The sequence below is a fragment of the Myotis daubentonii genome, chromosome 9, assembly GCF_963259705.1.
Source record: "Myotis daubentonii chromosome 9, mMyoDau2.1, whole genome shotgun sequence".
NCBI lineage: Eukaryota > Metazoa > Chordata > Mammalia > Chiroptera > Vespertilionidae > Myotis > Myotis daubentonii.
In genome coordinates this window covers 86,125,698-86,140,902 of record NC_081848.1, presented here as the reverse complement: position 1 = coordinate 86,140,902, position 15,205 = coordinate 86,125,698, and the positions used below count along the sequence as shown (strand labels likewise).

Here is a 15,205-nt window from a genome sequence, read left to right as displayed (position 1 = left end):
CAGCCTGGAGGGGGGGGGCGCCGCAGGGGGCAAGGTGGCCTGCTGATGGCAGCTCCTGTGGCCTCCGGGGCCCCTGGGTGACTGATGTGCCCCATTAATCACAGGGACCCAGGCAGGAGCCCCTGGGAGGGGGAGGCGGGGGTGGGGACAGGGCTCCAGACACTCCTCCATCCGTCCCTCTCTCCTCTTCCTCCAGCCCCGGCCGGGAGAGGGAGCCAGCAGGGTGCTCGGCCCCGTCCAGCACCCAGGACCGGGCGTCGGTGGCCTGGCTGGCGGCCTGGCTTCTGTCCCTCAGGGCTGACAGACCCCCCAGCTCCTGCTCCAGCAGGAGACCAGCAACAGCGGCCTCCAGGCGGGTGTGGGGCGCAGGAAGTGTGATGGGAGGCCCTGCCCAGAGGTGGGGACATGACCCCTGAGAGGGGCTGGACTCCGGGGGACCTGTCCCCACCGCCGTCACTCCTAAGAGCTCAGGGCTGACCCACCCACAGACTCGGGACGGCCGGCACTGGGCAGCCCCGAGGGTCGCCTGACACACTCCCCGTGTTTATGGGAGCAAAGGCTGAGCCTAGGACAGCCCCACAGGGGGGCCCCTCAACCTTTATCCCTCCTCCACCCCCAGCAGCAGGCGCTGCCTCCCCCGCCTCCATCCCTCCCCATCCTGGGGGCCCCTGGGAGATGGGAGATGGGACTGGAGCCCACACCACCCCTGCCCTCCACTCCCCAGTGCCCACTCGGGTGCCGTCCACTGCGTGACCCTCCCTCCCACGCCCTCCAGGCCGCACACAGAGCACAGGAGCGTCCACGTCACCGCGGAGCAGCCTTCGTGGCCCCTCCCCTCCCCTGATGCCCCTCCCCAGGCGAACACAGCAGGGGTGAGAGGTGGGTCCCCGACCCAGCCCAGCCAGGGGCTCAGAGGCAAGGCTGCCTTTGGGCACGGTTGTGCTGCCAAAAAAAATAATAGCAAATGAAGATTCAAAGCATATCCTAGAGAACTGAAATGCATAAACGTATCGCGACATATATTTATATGCTGTGTACCAGGCCCCTGGAACCATAAGAAATGCAAAAACATCGTGAATAACTCGTCTCGAACTGCCCCCCTTCAACGTCAAATGGCCCTCCTGTGGGCGTGCGCCCCACGCTGGGAACCCCTGACTCAGGGCCAACCACCCTCTCCCCCTCCATCGCCTCCGGGAGCCGCTGTTTCCGATCCCGTGGTAGGGGCCCCGCTTGGCTCTGGCAGTGACCGTGCGCGGACGCTCTCCCGGGGGTGATGGGTGACACACCTGCTGTCCTGGCTGGTCGCCCACCCACCACCGCCCTTTACCCTCAAAATGCCCTCCCTGGCCCGGCCGGCGGGGCTCAGAGGTTGAGCATCGACCTTTGAACCGGGAGATCACGGTTCAATTCCGGTCAGGGCACAGGCCCGGGTGGCGGGCCCCCTCCCCAGTGCGGGGCGTGCAGGAGGCGGCCGGTCCGTGACTCTCTCATCACTGGTGTCTGTCTCTCTGCCCCTCTCCCTTCCTCTCTGACATCAATACCACGTATTTTTTAAAGCAACAAAGTACAGGGACAGACGGTGGTAACGCCCAGGAGGGGCCAGCAGCAGCCGCCAGGACACCGGAAACGCCGAACAAACACCCGTTTCTTCAATTCAGAAACGCGCGCAAGGCCGCACAGGCCCCGAAAGCAGATCGACCGTGGCCCTGGGCGGGGCCTCAGTCTGGGAAGCCCGTTGTGGACGCTGACCTGACCACCAGAGGCCGTGCGCCGGCTGCTGCGGACACCGACGGGCAGAAGCCAGGCCTCCGGCTGCTGTGGACACTGACAGGCAGAAGCCGGGCCTTGGGCTGCTGTGGACGCCGACGGGCAGAGCCCAGGCCGCTGGCTGGGCACCCGAGGAAGTGGAGGGCCAGGTGTGCCCCTGGGCGAGCGTGGGATGGGCCTGTCTTTGGAGCAGTCAGGGGTGTAACGATACAGTGTCTGGGATTTGCTTCAAAACCACGTGGGAGTAAAAGTGGCCCCTCATCAGGCACCCTTGATGCTCCATCCTCCCAGGCTTCCCGCCCCAAACTCACGTGGCCCCCCCGCCCCCCACCACCTGCGTCCACACCTCTCCTGGGGTCAAGGCAAAGAGTCGCAGGAGAGCCCGGGGCCTGCAGCTCAGTGAGGTCCCAGAAGACTGCGGGGTGGCCATGCCCCCTCCTGTCCCCTGGAGGCCAGTTCACTCCGCCAAGTCTGACCTCACCCCCCGCCCATCACCATGGGTACCCACAAGACATCTGCTCTCTGCCAGCCGCCCAGGGTCCCAACGGCTCTGACCCCAGCACTCCCTGCTGAAAGAAGGGGTGCCTTCCGCACCTGAAAACAGCCTGGGGGATCCCCGCCCCCACCCCTGCAATAAAAGAGCTTTGGGCCTAGACTTCAAAGCTGCCGGGCCCAGGTCAAAGGTAGCGCCCGCCAGCAATCTCTGTGGGGCCTCTGAGCTGGGGGGCCTGGGCGGGGGGGGCGGGGGGGGGCTGCCTTGTTCCTCCCCAGGCAGCTCGGGCTCAGGCACAGTGGCCAGAAGCCGGCCACGGGGAGCCAGACACATCCCGAGTCCCCTACAACCCTGCGGGTGGCTCTGGGGTCACTCGCATTTGCAGGCCGAGCAACTTGTCCAGGGTCACCCGGCAGTGGCAGGAAGTGGCCATCTGAACCCTGGCCCAGAGCGTGGGCTGCCAAGTGGGACCGTCACCTTGGGCCTGGGCCTGGCCCAGACTCCCGGGTTGGTCAGCAGCTTCCAGACCTCAAGTTCTCAGCTGGGAGCAGCCCCGCCCGGACTCCCACCTGCAGAGAAGAGGTGGGGTCTGGGGAGAAGAGACAGGAGCCGGGCTGGCAGGGCCCAGGGTCGGGACCAACACCCTCCACCATCTCCTGGGAACAGGGCCTGAGGGTCTGCAAGGGCGTCCCCAAGACCCTGCCACCAGCACAGGTGATGAGAAAGCCCACCTTGCCCCCCCCCCCCCCAGCGGGAGGGCCGCCCTGCAGCTGCCCAGGGCGTGTGGGGACCCTGCCAGGGGTGTCAGGTCTCGGCCAGGTTGGAAAACCCCAGGTCGTGGGGCTAAACCATCTTTATTGTGTTCCCAGTTAAGGAGTCTTTGTATAAAAATAAGTTTCACGTTGCCAGGGTCCCTGGGCAGTTCAAGGGAACGTAGAAAAGTAGGTGCTGTGTCCGCAAATCGCGTCTCCCTTCAGGAAAACTGCGCGCTGGTGCCCAGCCCGGTGCCCGCAGACAGTCTCGAGGTGGGCAGGCAGGGTCCCAGGACGCCGCCACCCGGGGAGGTCGGCAGGGACCTGTTTCAAACTGGCACGTGGTCAGGCTGGACGCAGGGAGTCAGGTCGGTGGGCGCGGGCTCGCAGACGGCGGGGCTCCCGGGGCGGCGGGACGGAGGCCAGGCCGCCCCTGTGCTGGCTCCTCGCTGGGGATCGAGTTGCGCTGGGCATCGGGGCTGAGCTGCCGGGAAGCAAGGGCGACAGGAGGCACGTCAGTGCGGTTTGAGAGCGCGAGGCTGTGGGTGCCGCGGTTCGGTCTGTGGCCAGAGCCTCCCTGTGGGGCGGGGCGGCGCCCAGCAGGGTGAGTCAGGCTCCGAACCGCCGGCTCCTTTCTGCCCGGCTTGCGATTTGCAATGCAAAGTCACCCCGCCTCCCAGCGCCCCGATCGGCCGGGGATCCGCTCGCCAGCGGGGCCTCACCCGCCCCAGGGCCGTGCCCCCCGCCCCCCCCCCCCCCAGCCACCACCCTCCCCCGTCTCCGCCCTCCCCCCTCGGCGGCAGAGCAGCGAGAGGAAGTTTTGCAATCCCGGACAAACAAACGCCGGTCGTGCACAGGCTTGAAAAAGTTGGGGGGAAATGAACAGCGAGCGAAATCTAAGCTGTCGCCGGGCCTGGCGCGCGGCTCCCCTGGCGGACAGGGGCGCGAGCCGTGGGCCCGTCCTCTCCCCCGCGCCGCCCCGGCCTCCGAACCCCTCGTCCCTGCCGACCCGCCGGTACCTCGCGGGCCGGGCGCTCAGCAGCCCCCCAACCAGCTGGAGAAGTCGAGCAACTCGCGCCCCACGGGGCTCAGCGCGCCCTCGCAGCCGCTGTCGTCGGACGAGTAGGCGGAGCGCGGGGAGCCGGGCTCCGAGCTGCCCCCGCGGCCTGGGGACGAGGAGGCGCAGGAGGGCGAGGCGGCGTCCGCGGGGGTCTCGGGCGGCGCGCGGGGGGCGGGGGCCCGCGCGGGGGGCGCCAGGAGCCCCCCGGCCAGCGCGGCGCGCACGGCGTCGTGCTCGGCCAGCAGGCTCTGCAGCGCCCCGATGTACTGCACGGCAGAGCGCAGCGTCTCCACTTTGCTCAGCTTCTTGCTGGCGCCGCCGTGCGGCACGTGCTGCCGCAGCGCCTGGAACCCCAAGTTCACCAGCTTCACGCGGTTGCGCTCCCGCTCGTTGCGCCGCGCCACGGCCGCCGCGCCGCCCCCGGTGCCCTCCGCTCCCGGCCGCCGCCGCCGACTGCAGCGCAGCAGCTCCGGGGACGCGGGTCGCCGCCGGGCGGTGCCGCCACCGGAGACGCCCCGCGCGGGCGCCGCGGTCCGGGGCAGCGCGCCGCCGTTCATCGCACCCGCACCCACCAGCCCTGGCGCACGGCAGGGAGGTGCAGGCGGAGGAACTGGGGGTGCGGGGACGACGGCCACGCCCCGAGGGGGCCTGCGGCACGGCGCCCCTCAGCCACCGCCCGGGGTCCGCGTCCCGGGTCTTCTGGGGCGCGAGGCGCACGAGGCCCGGAGACGGCGGCCGTGGGCGCCCGGGCGTGGAGCGCTCGTGTCCCGCGCGTGCAGCCGGGCGCTCCCAGGTCCTCCCCGGGCGACGCGGCGGCTGGTTTTAAATGTACAGATAACCCTCCTCCGCGCCGCCGCCTCCTTCACACGCCCTCCTCCCTCGCCTCGCCCTCCAGCCACGCTTCGCCCTCCCCCTCGCGCACACAGCCTGCGAAGGCCCAGCCGGGAGCGCGGCCCCCACCCATCCCGGGGGGCACTGTCCGCAGGTCCCGGATGCGCCCACACCCCAGGTACAGTCCGCAGGTCCCCGTAGGCCCCCGCTCACAGCAGGTGCTCAGTGCGCCCCCCAAGACGCAGGACGCAGGTCCCGCGTGCACCCGCCCCCTCCCAAGTCTCCGGGCGCTGTCAGCAGCTCCCCGGTGCGAGCCCCGCCGCCCGAGAGCAGCCCGCGGGTCTGCGACGGTCTGGCACCCCCACCTCCGTGCGCAGCCGCCAGTCCCCAGCGTGGCCAGTCGCCCGCAGGCGCAGCGCGCGCGCGGAGGAGGGGGGGGGCGAGGCCCCTGAGCTTCGGGCGCGGACCCCCTGGGGCAGCACGCGCCGCGCCGCCCGCACCCCACCCCGCCCCGCCCCGCCCGGCCGAGAGGCGGACGCCGGTCTCAGCCAATCGCGTGCCGTCCGTTCGGCCCACGCCCAGCCCCCGGGAGGAAGCGCAGACGCCAGGCGCGTGGCTCCCGGGTAGGGAGCGTCTCTAACAAAGCTGCGCCCCGCTGCGCCCCGCCCCGCCCGGCCCTCCCCTCGCGGCCGGGAGCGCGCACCTCCACGTACACCTGTTCCCGGCGCGCTGCCCACCTGGGATCCCTCCACCCGGGATGGGAGGCGGCCGCGCAGACCTGCGGCGAGCAAGGAGCCCAGGTAGCGCGCTGAGGTGGGGAGTCCAGGTTTCCAAAGCGCCTTTCTATTGAAAAGAGAGAGAGAGAGAGAGAGAGAGAGAGAGAGAGAGAGAGAGAGAGAGAGAGAGAGAGAGAGAAACATCAGTGATGAGGGAGAATCATTGATCGGCCCAGCCCTCAACCCCAGCATGTGCCCTGACCGGAATCCAACCGTGACCTGGTTCATAGGCAGATGCTCAACCACTGAACCACGCTGGCCGGGTTCCCCCAACCTCTTGCACACTCTCTGCCTGCGGTTTCCGTGCGCCCTGGGCCTTGGGGAGCCCTGACGCAGGGCCTGAAGGTTGGCACTGACCACTTCCAACCCGGGGCAACCATCTACCAACCCCCCCCCGGCCCTGCAGCTCTCTCAGGTCCCCTCCGGTTCCGTATTCCCCCCAAATCCTCCTGCCTCCCGTCCGGTTCACTCCAGCCCTTCACCCCCCTTTGGCCCTCCTCCCTTTTCCTCCGTTCTGCCCCTCTTGGCCTGGGCCTCCCCCTCCCACCTGCCCTGAGGGCACTGAGATGGAGCCGGTGGGGGAGGTCCCTGGGCAGCAGCCTTGTGCCCCCGCAGGCCGGGTCCCTGGGGAAGTAGGAGGTCAGAAGAGTTTCCCGCTGACTGTCGGGGGGTGGGGGGAAATGTTGAGGTCTGAGGGGACGGGGCCTGAGGAAGCCCCATTAATGGAGAGTTTTGTCCTGCCCCTCAGGAGGCCATAGCCGCCAGGTGTTTGATGAGGGTCACTAGACCAGGGCCGAGGGCCAGGACCTCTGGGCGTGGAGTAGTAGGGAGACCCCTCTGCCAGGAGGCACCTTCCGGGTCTGGCTGGGGGAGCCCCCCAGGATTACCGCCAGCCTGTGCCACTGCCCGTTTGGCTCCTGCCTCCCTACAGGATCCTCCTGGCAGCCACCTGGCCTTCCCGCTCGGGAGTGGCCTGCAGGCCAGCACCTGCCTGGAGCCAGGTAGGCCCGGGGCCACGTGTCTTAGGAGGATGGTGACCGGGAGGGTCATGGGCTGTGTCCACAGTCACCCCTCGGCCAGCAGAGCCGTTGGGTAGCAATGGGGGCCCCCGCTCTGAAGCCAGGTAACTCTCAGGAGAGAGGAGAGAGCAGACGGCGGCCTGGGCTTCTGGGAAATGAATGCCCACGGCCACCCCTGTGGGAACCTGCCCCTCGAAAGGTCTCAGAGCTCTCAGGTTCTTACAAAACTGGGGAAAAGGAAAGGAAGCTGGAGTGTCCGTTTTAATATGTAAAAAGGTAAATTTTGGCCTGGCCGGCCTGGCTCAGTGGTTGGGCATTAACCTATGAATCCAGGAGGTCAGGGTTCGATTCCCGGTCAGGGCACATGCCGGGTTTCGGGCTCCATCCCCGGTGGGGGCGTGCAGGAGGCCGCCGATCCATGATTCTCTCTGATCATTGATGTTCTCTCTCTCTCTCCCTCCCTCTTTGAAATCAATAAAAAATATATTTTTTAAAATAAAAACATAACTTTTGGAGCAAAGATGATTACCAGGGATAAAGGAGGTGGTTCCCTCACCGTGAAGGGCGAGCGGGGAGTTGGGGGGGGGACCATCCTGACATTCGGCCGCAGGAGGAAGGTCCAAGCTGATGTCACAGGCGGACATCCCACCCCCCTCCCTTCGTGCTGGACAGAGCGCGGGAACGGAAAGTTTAACGAAGAGAAAAGGTCAGTAACGCGGCCTCCCGGCCGGACCCGATGGAGGCTGAGGGCAAACCCCACCAGGAACAGAAGCAGACAGTGACGTCTAAGTGCACGGGAGCAGTCTCCGAGTCACACCACCCACGGGCCATGAGGCAACCCGTGAAGGGTGTCCACGGACCCCAGCCACGCAAGGCACACTCTGGCCACGATGGACCTAGATGAGGCCGGGAAGAGAGGGAGATCTGGGGAACCTCCGCGCACGGAGAAGGGTCCTAGATGGCGCCCTGGCCAGCGGCTCGGTGGGGTGGGCATCGTCCTGTGCACCCGAAGGTTGCGGGTTCGGCTCTCGGTCAGGGCGCGTGCTCGGGTCTTGGACTCGATCCGGTGCGGGGTGTGCGGGAGGCAGCTGATGGGTGTTATGCTCTCACATGAGTGTGTTCCCTTTCTCCCTCTCTCTCGCTCTAAAACAAAATTTTTTTCCAGTAAAAATATTTGGGGGGAAAGTAAAGATAGAAATAACCCATGATTCGAATTCGAAACAGCTCTGAAGCAGACAGAATGAAAGCACAGCCTTTGGAAGTGTGTGGGACGCAGTGCTCGGAGGAGAAGGTGAAGCACTCGCCGCGGGCGAAACGGAACGAAGGTTTCAGATCGCTGACGTCAGCTTCCTTACGAAACTGGAAAAATAAGAGGAAATTAAACCCAACGTAAGTAGAAGAAGCGCAAACGTGAGAGTCAGAGCAGAACCAGTGAAACTGAAAACAATGGTCAGCAATCAGCAAAGTCAAAATAAGAAGCCGATAAAGTCAGCGACACCCACACAGGTTTCCCTAAAACACAGAAAAGACAGCAATTACCGGCGTCAGGGAGGAGCGGGGGCATCTCACAGGTCCCACGGAGGCCGAGAGGACAGGAGGATATCGGGGACTTTTTGCCAACGAAGATCTAATCGACGCCTTGAAAGACACAAACTGCCAAAACTCGGTCAAGAAGAAGCAGGTGGCCTGGCCAGCGGGGCTCAGTGGTGAGCGTTGACCTAAGATCCAGGAGGTCACGGTTCGATTCCCGGTCGGGACACGTGCCCAGGTTGCGGGCTCGATCCCCGGTGTGGGGCGTGCAGGAGGCGGCCGGTCCATGATTCTCTCTCATCATGGATGTTTCTCTCTCCCTCTCCCTTCCTCTCTGAAATCAGTAAACGTGTATTTTTTAATAAAAGAAGAAATAGGTAACCAGAAGACCCCATGTCTGTTCAGTAAGTTAAACTCGTCGCCAAAAGCCTCCCACAAAGGCAACGCCAGGCCCAGGGGCTGGCCTGGCTGGTAAACGCCTGCAAATATTCAGGGAAATAAAACCAATTCGACACAAACTCGCTCGTGACGACGGGAAAGGAGGGAATACCTCCCACTGGTTATTTCCCTCTAAGATCAGGAGCAAGACAAGGCTGTCTCTGCTCAAAACGGCTGCCTCACGTCGTTCTGGAGGATTTAGTGCGAAACGGCAAGAAAAAACCCACAAAACAACGGGTGGGGGAGGCCCAGATCGGAAAGAAAGAGGAAAATGTCCGCGTTCACGAAAAACACGGTCACCTGCGCAGGAAGTCTGAGCAATTCTAGAAACACTGATCACGGTGAGCTTAGTGAGGTTGTAAGACACAGATCAACGCACACACACTCACACTCACACACACTCACTCACACACACACACACACTCTCACACACACATTCACACACACACTTACACACACATTCACACACACACTCACACACACACATACACTCACACACTCATACACACACACATTCACACACACACACTCACACACTCATACACACACATTCACACACACACATTCACACTCATACACACTCACACACACACATACACTCACACACACTCACACACTCACACATTCACACACACATTCACACACACACATTCACACACACACATTCACACACACACACTCACACACACTCACACACACATTCACACACTCACATTCACACATTCACATACACATTCACACTCATACACACTCACACACACTCACACACATACACACATACACACACACTCACACACACTCACACACACATTCACACACTCACACTCACATTCACACACACTCACACACACACACACATACACTCACACACTCATACACACACACATTCACACTCACACACACACACACACTCACACACATTCACACTCACACACAATCTCATACACACACACACTCACACACACACACACTCACACACTCACATTCACACACACACTCACACACACACACACACACTCACACTCACACACACACACATTCACACACACACATTCACACACACACACATTCACACACTCACATTCACACACACACACTCACACACACACACTCACACACACACACACACTCACACACACACACACAACTAAAAAATAACTAGACACTGAGCTTTGAAATGCCGTGCACAATAACATCAAGCATATGAACTGCTCAGATATAAATAATGGCCCAAGGTGTGCGGAACCTGCACACTGAAAGCCACAAAACACCGGTGAGAGGAATTAGAGGAAACGTGCAGAAATGGAGACACATGTGCTCAGGGATGGGAAGGCCCAGCGGTAAGACGTCCGCTTTCCCCAAACTGACCCGCAGTCCGCGCAACCTCCATCCGGATCGAGCGGGTATTTTGTAGAAATCGGTGGGCTGGTGTGAAGATGTCTATGTTGTTGCCCTGCCAGTTGGGCTCCAGTTGGTTGGAGTGTCGTTCCATCCACGGAAAGGTGGTGGGTTCGAGTCCCGGTCAGGGCACACACCCAGGTTTCAGGTCCCGCACATACGGGAGCAACCGATCCATGGTTCTCTCTGTCTCTCTGTCTCTCTGTCTCCCTCCCTCTCCCTCTCCATCTCCCACTTTCTAAAATCAATAAACAAACAACAAATAAAAGCATACGCTCTCAACTGGGCATGTGCCCGACCAGGACTCGAACCCTGACCTCCTGTTCATAGGTCGACACTCAGCCCCTGAGCCCCCGGCCGGGCGACGCGCCCAGCGTGCTCCTGTTCTAAGTGGGATCTGGGGGTTGTCTCTGCTCGTGGGGGCGGCGGGCACGCCAGCGGCCCCCTCGCTGCTCCCAGTGCCGCGTCTCTGGGCGGCGTCCGGGGTGGACTCCTCCTGCTGTCTGAGAACGTGGCTGGCACGTGGGCGCTTCTGTAAACACTCGACATCTCTGCGGCTCTGAAGGCATTTCTGTCCGTCCCCTTCCCACTTACACAAAAACAGACCCTCAAGGACCCCTGGACCAGGCGACCCCCCCCCCTCCCATGCTCTCAGAATGCAGCTCCGACCTGCAACCCAGGGCTCCCTGCAGAAGGGCACTGCGACCCTCACTCCTCCAGGCGGCCTGCGGGGGGCTCTGGAACGTTCCGGAACTTGGCACTTGTAAAGGTCACTGTGACATGTGTGGTTTCTTCCTAGTAAGTCCTGCTGGGCCTGGAGAGCCCTGGCTGTCCTCTCTTTAGCTCTGGGGCGATTCTTTTTATCACTTTTTTAAAAAATACTTTTTAAAAATTTATTGCAGAGAGGAAGGGATGGGGAGAGAGAGAGAGAGAAACATTGATGAGAGAGAAACATCATGGATCGGCTGCCTCCTGCACGCCCCACACGGGGCATGGAGCCCCAACCCGGACCTGTGCCCTGACCTCCGGGAATCGGACCAGTGCCTCTGGGTTCCTGGGTGGATGCTCAACCACGGAGCCACGCCGGCCGGGCCAGGTCTTGGCTTCTAAGCGCCGTTTTCCACGAAGGGGGGAGCAGACTCCTGGGAGCCGGGCTGGTCCCAGAGCTGAGGAAGGGAGGTGCTGGGATGGGCCTGGGACCTCTTGATTATCAGGGGGTGACAAGCAAACTGCTCACAAAACGACGAGCACTGATCAACCCGACAGAAGCCAGCTCGCAGGGGCGCCTGCTGGCGACCTCGGGGCCGAGTTTAGCATCCAAATAAGCAGATGCTCCTACGCCGGTGTGGCTCAGTGGGTAGAGCGTCGGCCTGAGGACCGAAGGGTCCCGGGTTCGATTCTGGTCAAGGGCACGTACCTGGGTTGCGGGCTCCTGCCCGGCCTGGGCCCTGGTTGGGGCTCGTGCAGGAGGCGACCCATCGAGGTGTTTCTCTCACATCGGTGTTTGTCTCTCCCTCTCTCTTCCACTCTCCCTGAAAATCAGTGGAAACTTATCCTCGGGTGAGGCTTAAAAATAAACGAATAAATAAAAGAAAAAGAAAGTAAGTAGATGGTAACAGTCGGTGGAAATGCATTTATTCGTTCACTCCTGGTGGAGGAGAAAGCCTTGTTGGCGGTAAATGCAGACGATGACGGACGTAGAGCATCGTCACCTCGAATCACAGCACAGTGCCCCCCCCCCCCAGCCACGGGGACACATCCCAAGGCCCCAGGGGGTGCCTGAAACCACAGGTAACACCAAGCCCCATACGGACTATGTGTTTTCCAACAGACATGCCCGCGATGAAGTGTCATGGATACAGGAACCCGGTGAGATTCCCACCAAGAGCCAAGAATAAAGCCACCACCATGACCACGCGCTCCAATAAACGGTCTGTGGCCGTGGCCCCCCCTCCCTCCCTCCCTCCCTCCCGCAGAAAGGCTCCTGCGCTGCGCTCGCCTCGTCCTGTGATGATGCGAGGAGACACGCTGGCTGCCTACGTGACCGGATGCAGGGAGGCGACGCCCTGGGCACTGGGCAGCAGGAGGCAGCTGTGACCTCTGACCCTGGAGAATGGCCAGCATCGCTGCTCCCCTGCTCCGGGGCCTTGGACCTGAGCAAGGGCACAGATTTCTCCGGCAGCGTGGGCATCCCGCAGAGGCGTGCTGCTGGGGTCAAGAGGGCCATGGGGAGCCAGCAAGGGCCAGGGGACTGTCTCACGGACATCGGTGACAGCTCCTTGGAGGACGAGGGGGTGGGGTGCCCCGGTTCCCGGCGGCCGAGTTAGCCTGGTGCGGCGACCGCCTATCTGATAAGCGAGGGCCACTGGGTGACTCACTGGCGGGGAACGTCTGCGGCCTGGAGACCCTGGGGACCCTGGCCGGGGTGAGTCAGGCCCCGGCGGGACGGAACCGGGGCCTGAGATTTCATCAAACTGCTCAGAACGGCCAGCGTTGTGCGCGTGTGAGTTGTTCGTCCTGGGGTTTTGCGCCTCATGTTGCTGGTCCACGTCGACCCTGGCCGACCGGACAGTGCAGATCACCCGCTGACGCTCAGACAGTGAGGTTGTGACGGGTAACAGGACACACAGGGTCCTTCCCCACAAAATAGGACTGACAAGGGCCACACGCTCACCTCACAACGTGTGACACGGACACGGGCGTGTGCCACACAAGCGGTCAGTGTTGACCTGCTGTGTGGACTGTGGCCAGGCTTTGATCGGGGCCCCGGTTTCCCCCTGGCCCCTCCGTCCCAGGACCCGCCGGGACCCGCGTCCCGCGGTCCCCACGCCTCCTCGGGCCCCGGGCCAGGCCGGTCTCTCGGACTCACTGGTTGTGAGGAGACTGGGCCGGAGTTTGCAGGGTGCGCTCTGTTGGGGTTTGTGCCGCGATTAGACTGCGGTTGTGCATTTGGGGGAGAACCCGGGGTGCCCTTCTCATCTCGTCGTGTCAGGCCACACGCCCTCAGCACCGCCTGTCCCTGGAGGCTGACCCTGACCGCCTGGCTGAGGCGCGCTGGTCAGGTTGTGCCCATCTGTCCTGCAGCCTGCAGAGGGGAAGGAGGCCCCCGGCACAGCCCCCAGGGGTGCGGTGGGGCCCCTCCCCGGCGGGTGCCCAAACTCAGCAGGTGGGGTGCTCTGGCACGGCCACTTGCCGCTCCCTCCTCATCCCGTGTCCCACCAGCCCCCTGTTCGCGCCGGTGGCCCCGGGTGTGTGCGGTCCGACGCGGCCTTGCTGTTTTGCACACATTGTTCCAGCTGTGGTCCCTGGGAGCTCCCATTTGGCTCAAGTGACCACAGTTTTCAATTAACCAGTGACTCACTGGCTGGGGGGGAGGGGATGAGGTCCCTGGGCAGCAAATAACATGTTACACACATGCAGATGTGCACCACACATGCACACTCACAGGTAAGCACACGCGTACACGGGCACACACCCGAGCATGTGAACACATGCACACAGGTGCACGCATGTGCACATACACACACGGGCATGTGAATACATGCACACATGCACACTCACAGGTGCACACACATGTGCACCTATGCGCATGCACACGAATGCATGCACATGTACACAAACACAAAAACGCACACTCAGTGTACACACATGCACACATACTCACACAGGCATGTGAACACATGCATGCACCTACACAGGCACATAAATGCTAGTATGTGCGCACACATATGCACATGCACACAAACATATATACTCCCACTTGCACACTTTGAGGCCTGCATTTCCATGGAAATGAAGACAGGAGGCAGCCTAGGCCTGACCCTCGGGACGGGCCCAGGGAGGGGACGGGAACCTGTCCGCTGGGCCAGCCCCTTGGAGCTGCAGCTGCTGCCGTAGGGCCCTCCTGGCTCCCACAGGCCGCCCGGGGGGAGGGAGCTGTGGCCGCTGCAGGTGTCCAGGGGAGAGGGCGAGGGGCTGAGGGCCGGGCAGCGCCAGTGGCTTCCTCAGAGAGGAGGGTGCGGCTCACCTAGAGGACAGAGGTGCTGGTGCCTGGAACCTGCCAGTGGGCACAGGAAAGGGGGCCGCGGTCAGAGGCCTGTCAGCTCCCCCGTGGCCGGACCCGGGGGAGCCCGGTTATCTGCCCACAGAGGGGTTTGGGGCGGCTTTGAGAGGACACCAGAGGCCATCTTTGCGAAGTGCCGAGCACACAGTAGGTGCTCAGCAGGGGCAGGTCGGGACCCCAGGCCTGGCTCTCACCCCAACGGTTTCTCCCCGTGGGACACGCTGCTCTCCTCCCGAAGCAGAAGTGGGCAGACCCCACACAGCGGCTTGTCCCCGGGGAGAGGGCTCGGGCCCAGCCCCCACCGCCCACGCCCGGATGCCCCCCTCGGTCACACCCGAGCCCGCCGGGCCACGCCTGGGGCCACACCACAGGCCGGTGGCGGGGGATCCCCTCGTGCCCCTGCGGGCCAGGGCGGGGCCAGGAGCTCCCCGCAGTGCCAGACATGGGAGAGCAGCTCAGCCCCAGAGGCGAGCCGCACGCACGGGTGGCCACACCCCGTGCAGGGGCCCTCGGTGCGAACCGGCCGGGCCTGGACCCAGATGGTGGTTTCACGGCGTGTCCCCTCCGCCCATGTTGGCCCCCAGCGGCCCACTCAGCAGGGCCCCTCCCTCGGGTCCCATCGGGGGCCCACGTGGGTGCGAGTGAGCCCCCCTCGTGCCCTCAGGACGGCTCTGCTCCACGTTACTCATCGTGCCTCTGCGCCTCGAAAATCGGGTTCCCTTTTCTGAAATGTCATTGTGACAAACGTGTCGCAGAAGACAGCACTTCCAGAGTGAGGTGCCAGCGAGGCCTGCTCCCAGCACCCCCCCCCCCACCCCCCAGGACTGGGGCCGGGGCAGGACTCGAACACTCTCCAGACGGGGAGCTCACCCCCTACCCAGGCGCCCTCTCCTGCTCACCCACCTCCTCCCAAGGTGTCTTCGTGGCCACACCTGGAACCAGGCCGCGTCCTGCTGGGCCAGGCTGGGGCAGCCGGGGTGGCAGCGCTGGCCTCGCCGCCCCTCCCCTTCCTGCCCGCCCTTCCGGGCACCCGCTCAGTCCTCGGGTGTGTTGACAGGTGGGCGGGCTCAGTCTACCT

At 63.3% G+C, this 15,205-nt stretch overlaps 2 protein-coding genes across 2 annotated transcripts in view; both read right to left on the bottom strand.

Moving 5' to 3' along the window:
- The window catches only part of LOC132241847 (insulin-like), a 394,596-nt gene that overhangs the window by 52,022 nt on the left and 327,369 nt on the right, over positions 1-15,205 (bottom strand). The window lies entirely within an intron of this gene.
- On the bottom strand, positions 1,657-5,226 carry ASCL2 (achaete-scute family bHLH transcription factor 2). Its single transcript, XM_059710565.1, has 2 exons — positions 4,032-5,226; positions 1,657-3,496 (listed from the first exon to the last, which is right to left on the bottom strand). Exon 1 carries the CDS (start codon positions 4,627-4,629, stop codon positions 4,048-4,050), a length of 582 nt encoding a protein of 193 aa, XP_059566548.1. The 5' UTR covers positions 4,630-5,226; the 3' UTR covers positions 1,657-3,496; positions 4,032-4,047.

Bases quoted from the DNA above. Each gene is read 5' to 3' on its own strand.
- ASCL2 (XM_059710565.1), bottom strand. From the start codon at position 4,629: ATGAACGGCGGCGCGCTGCCCCGGACCGCGGCGCCCGCGCGGGGCGTC.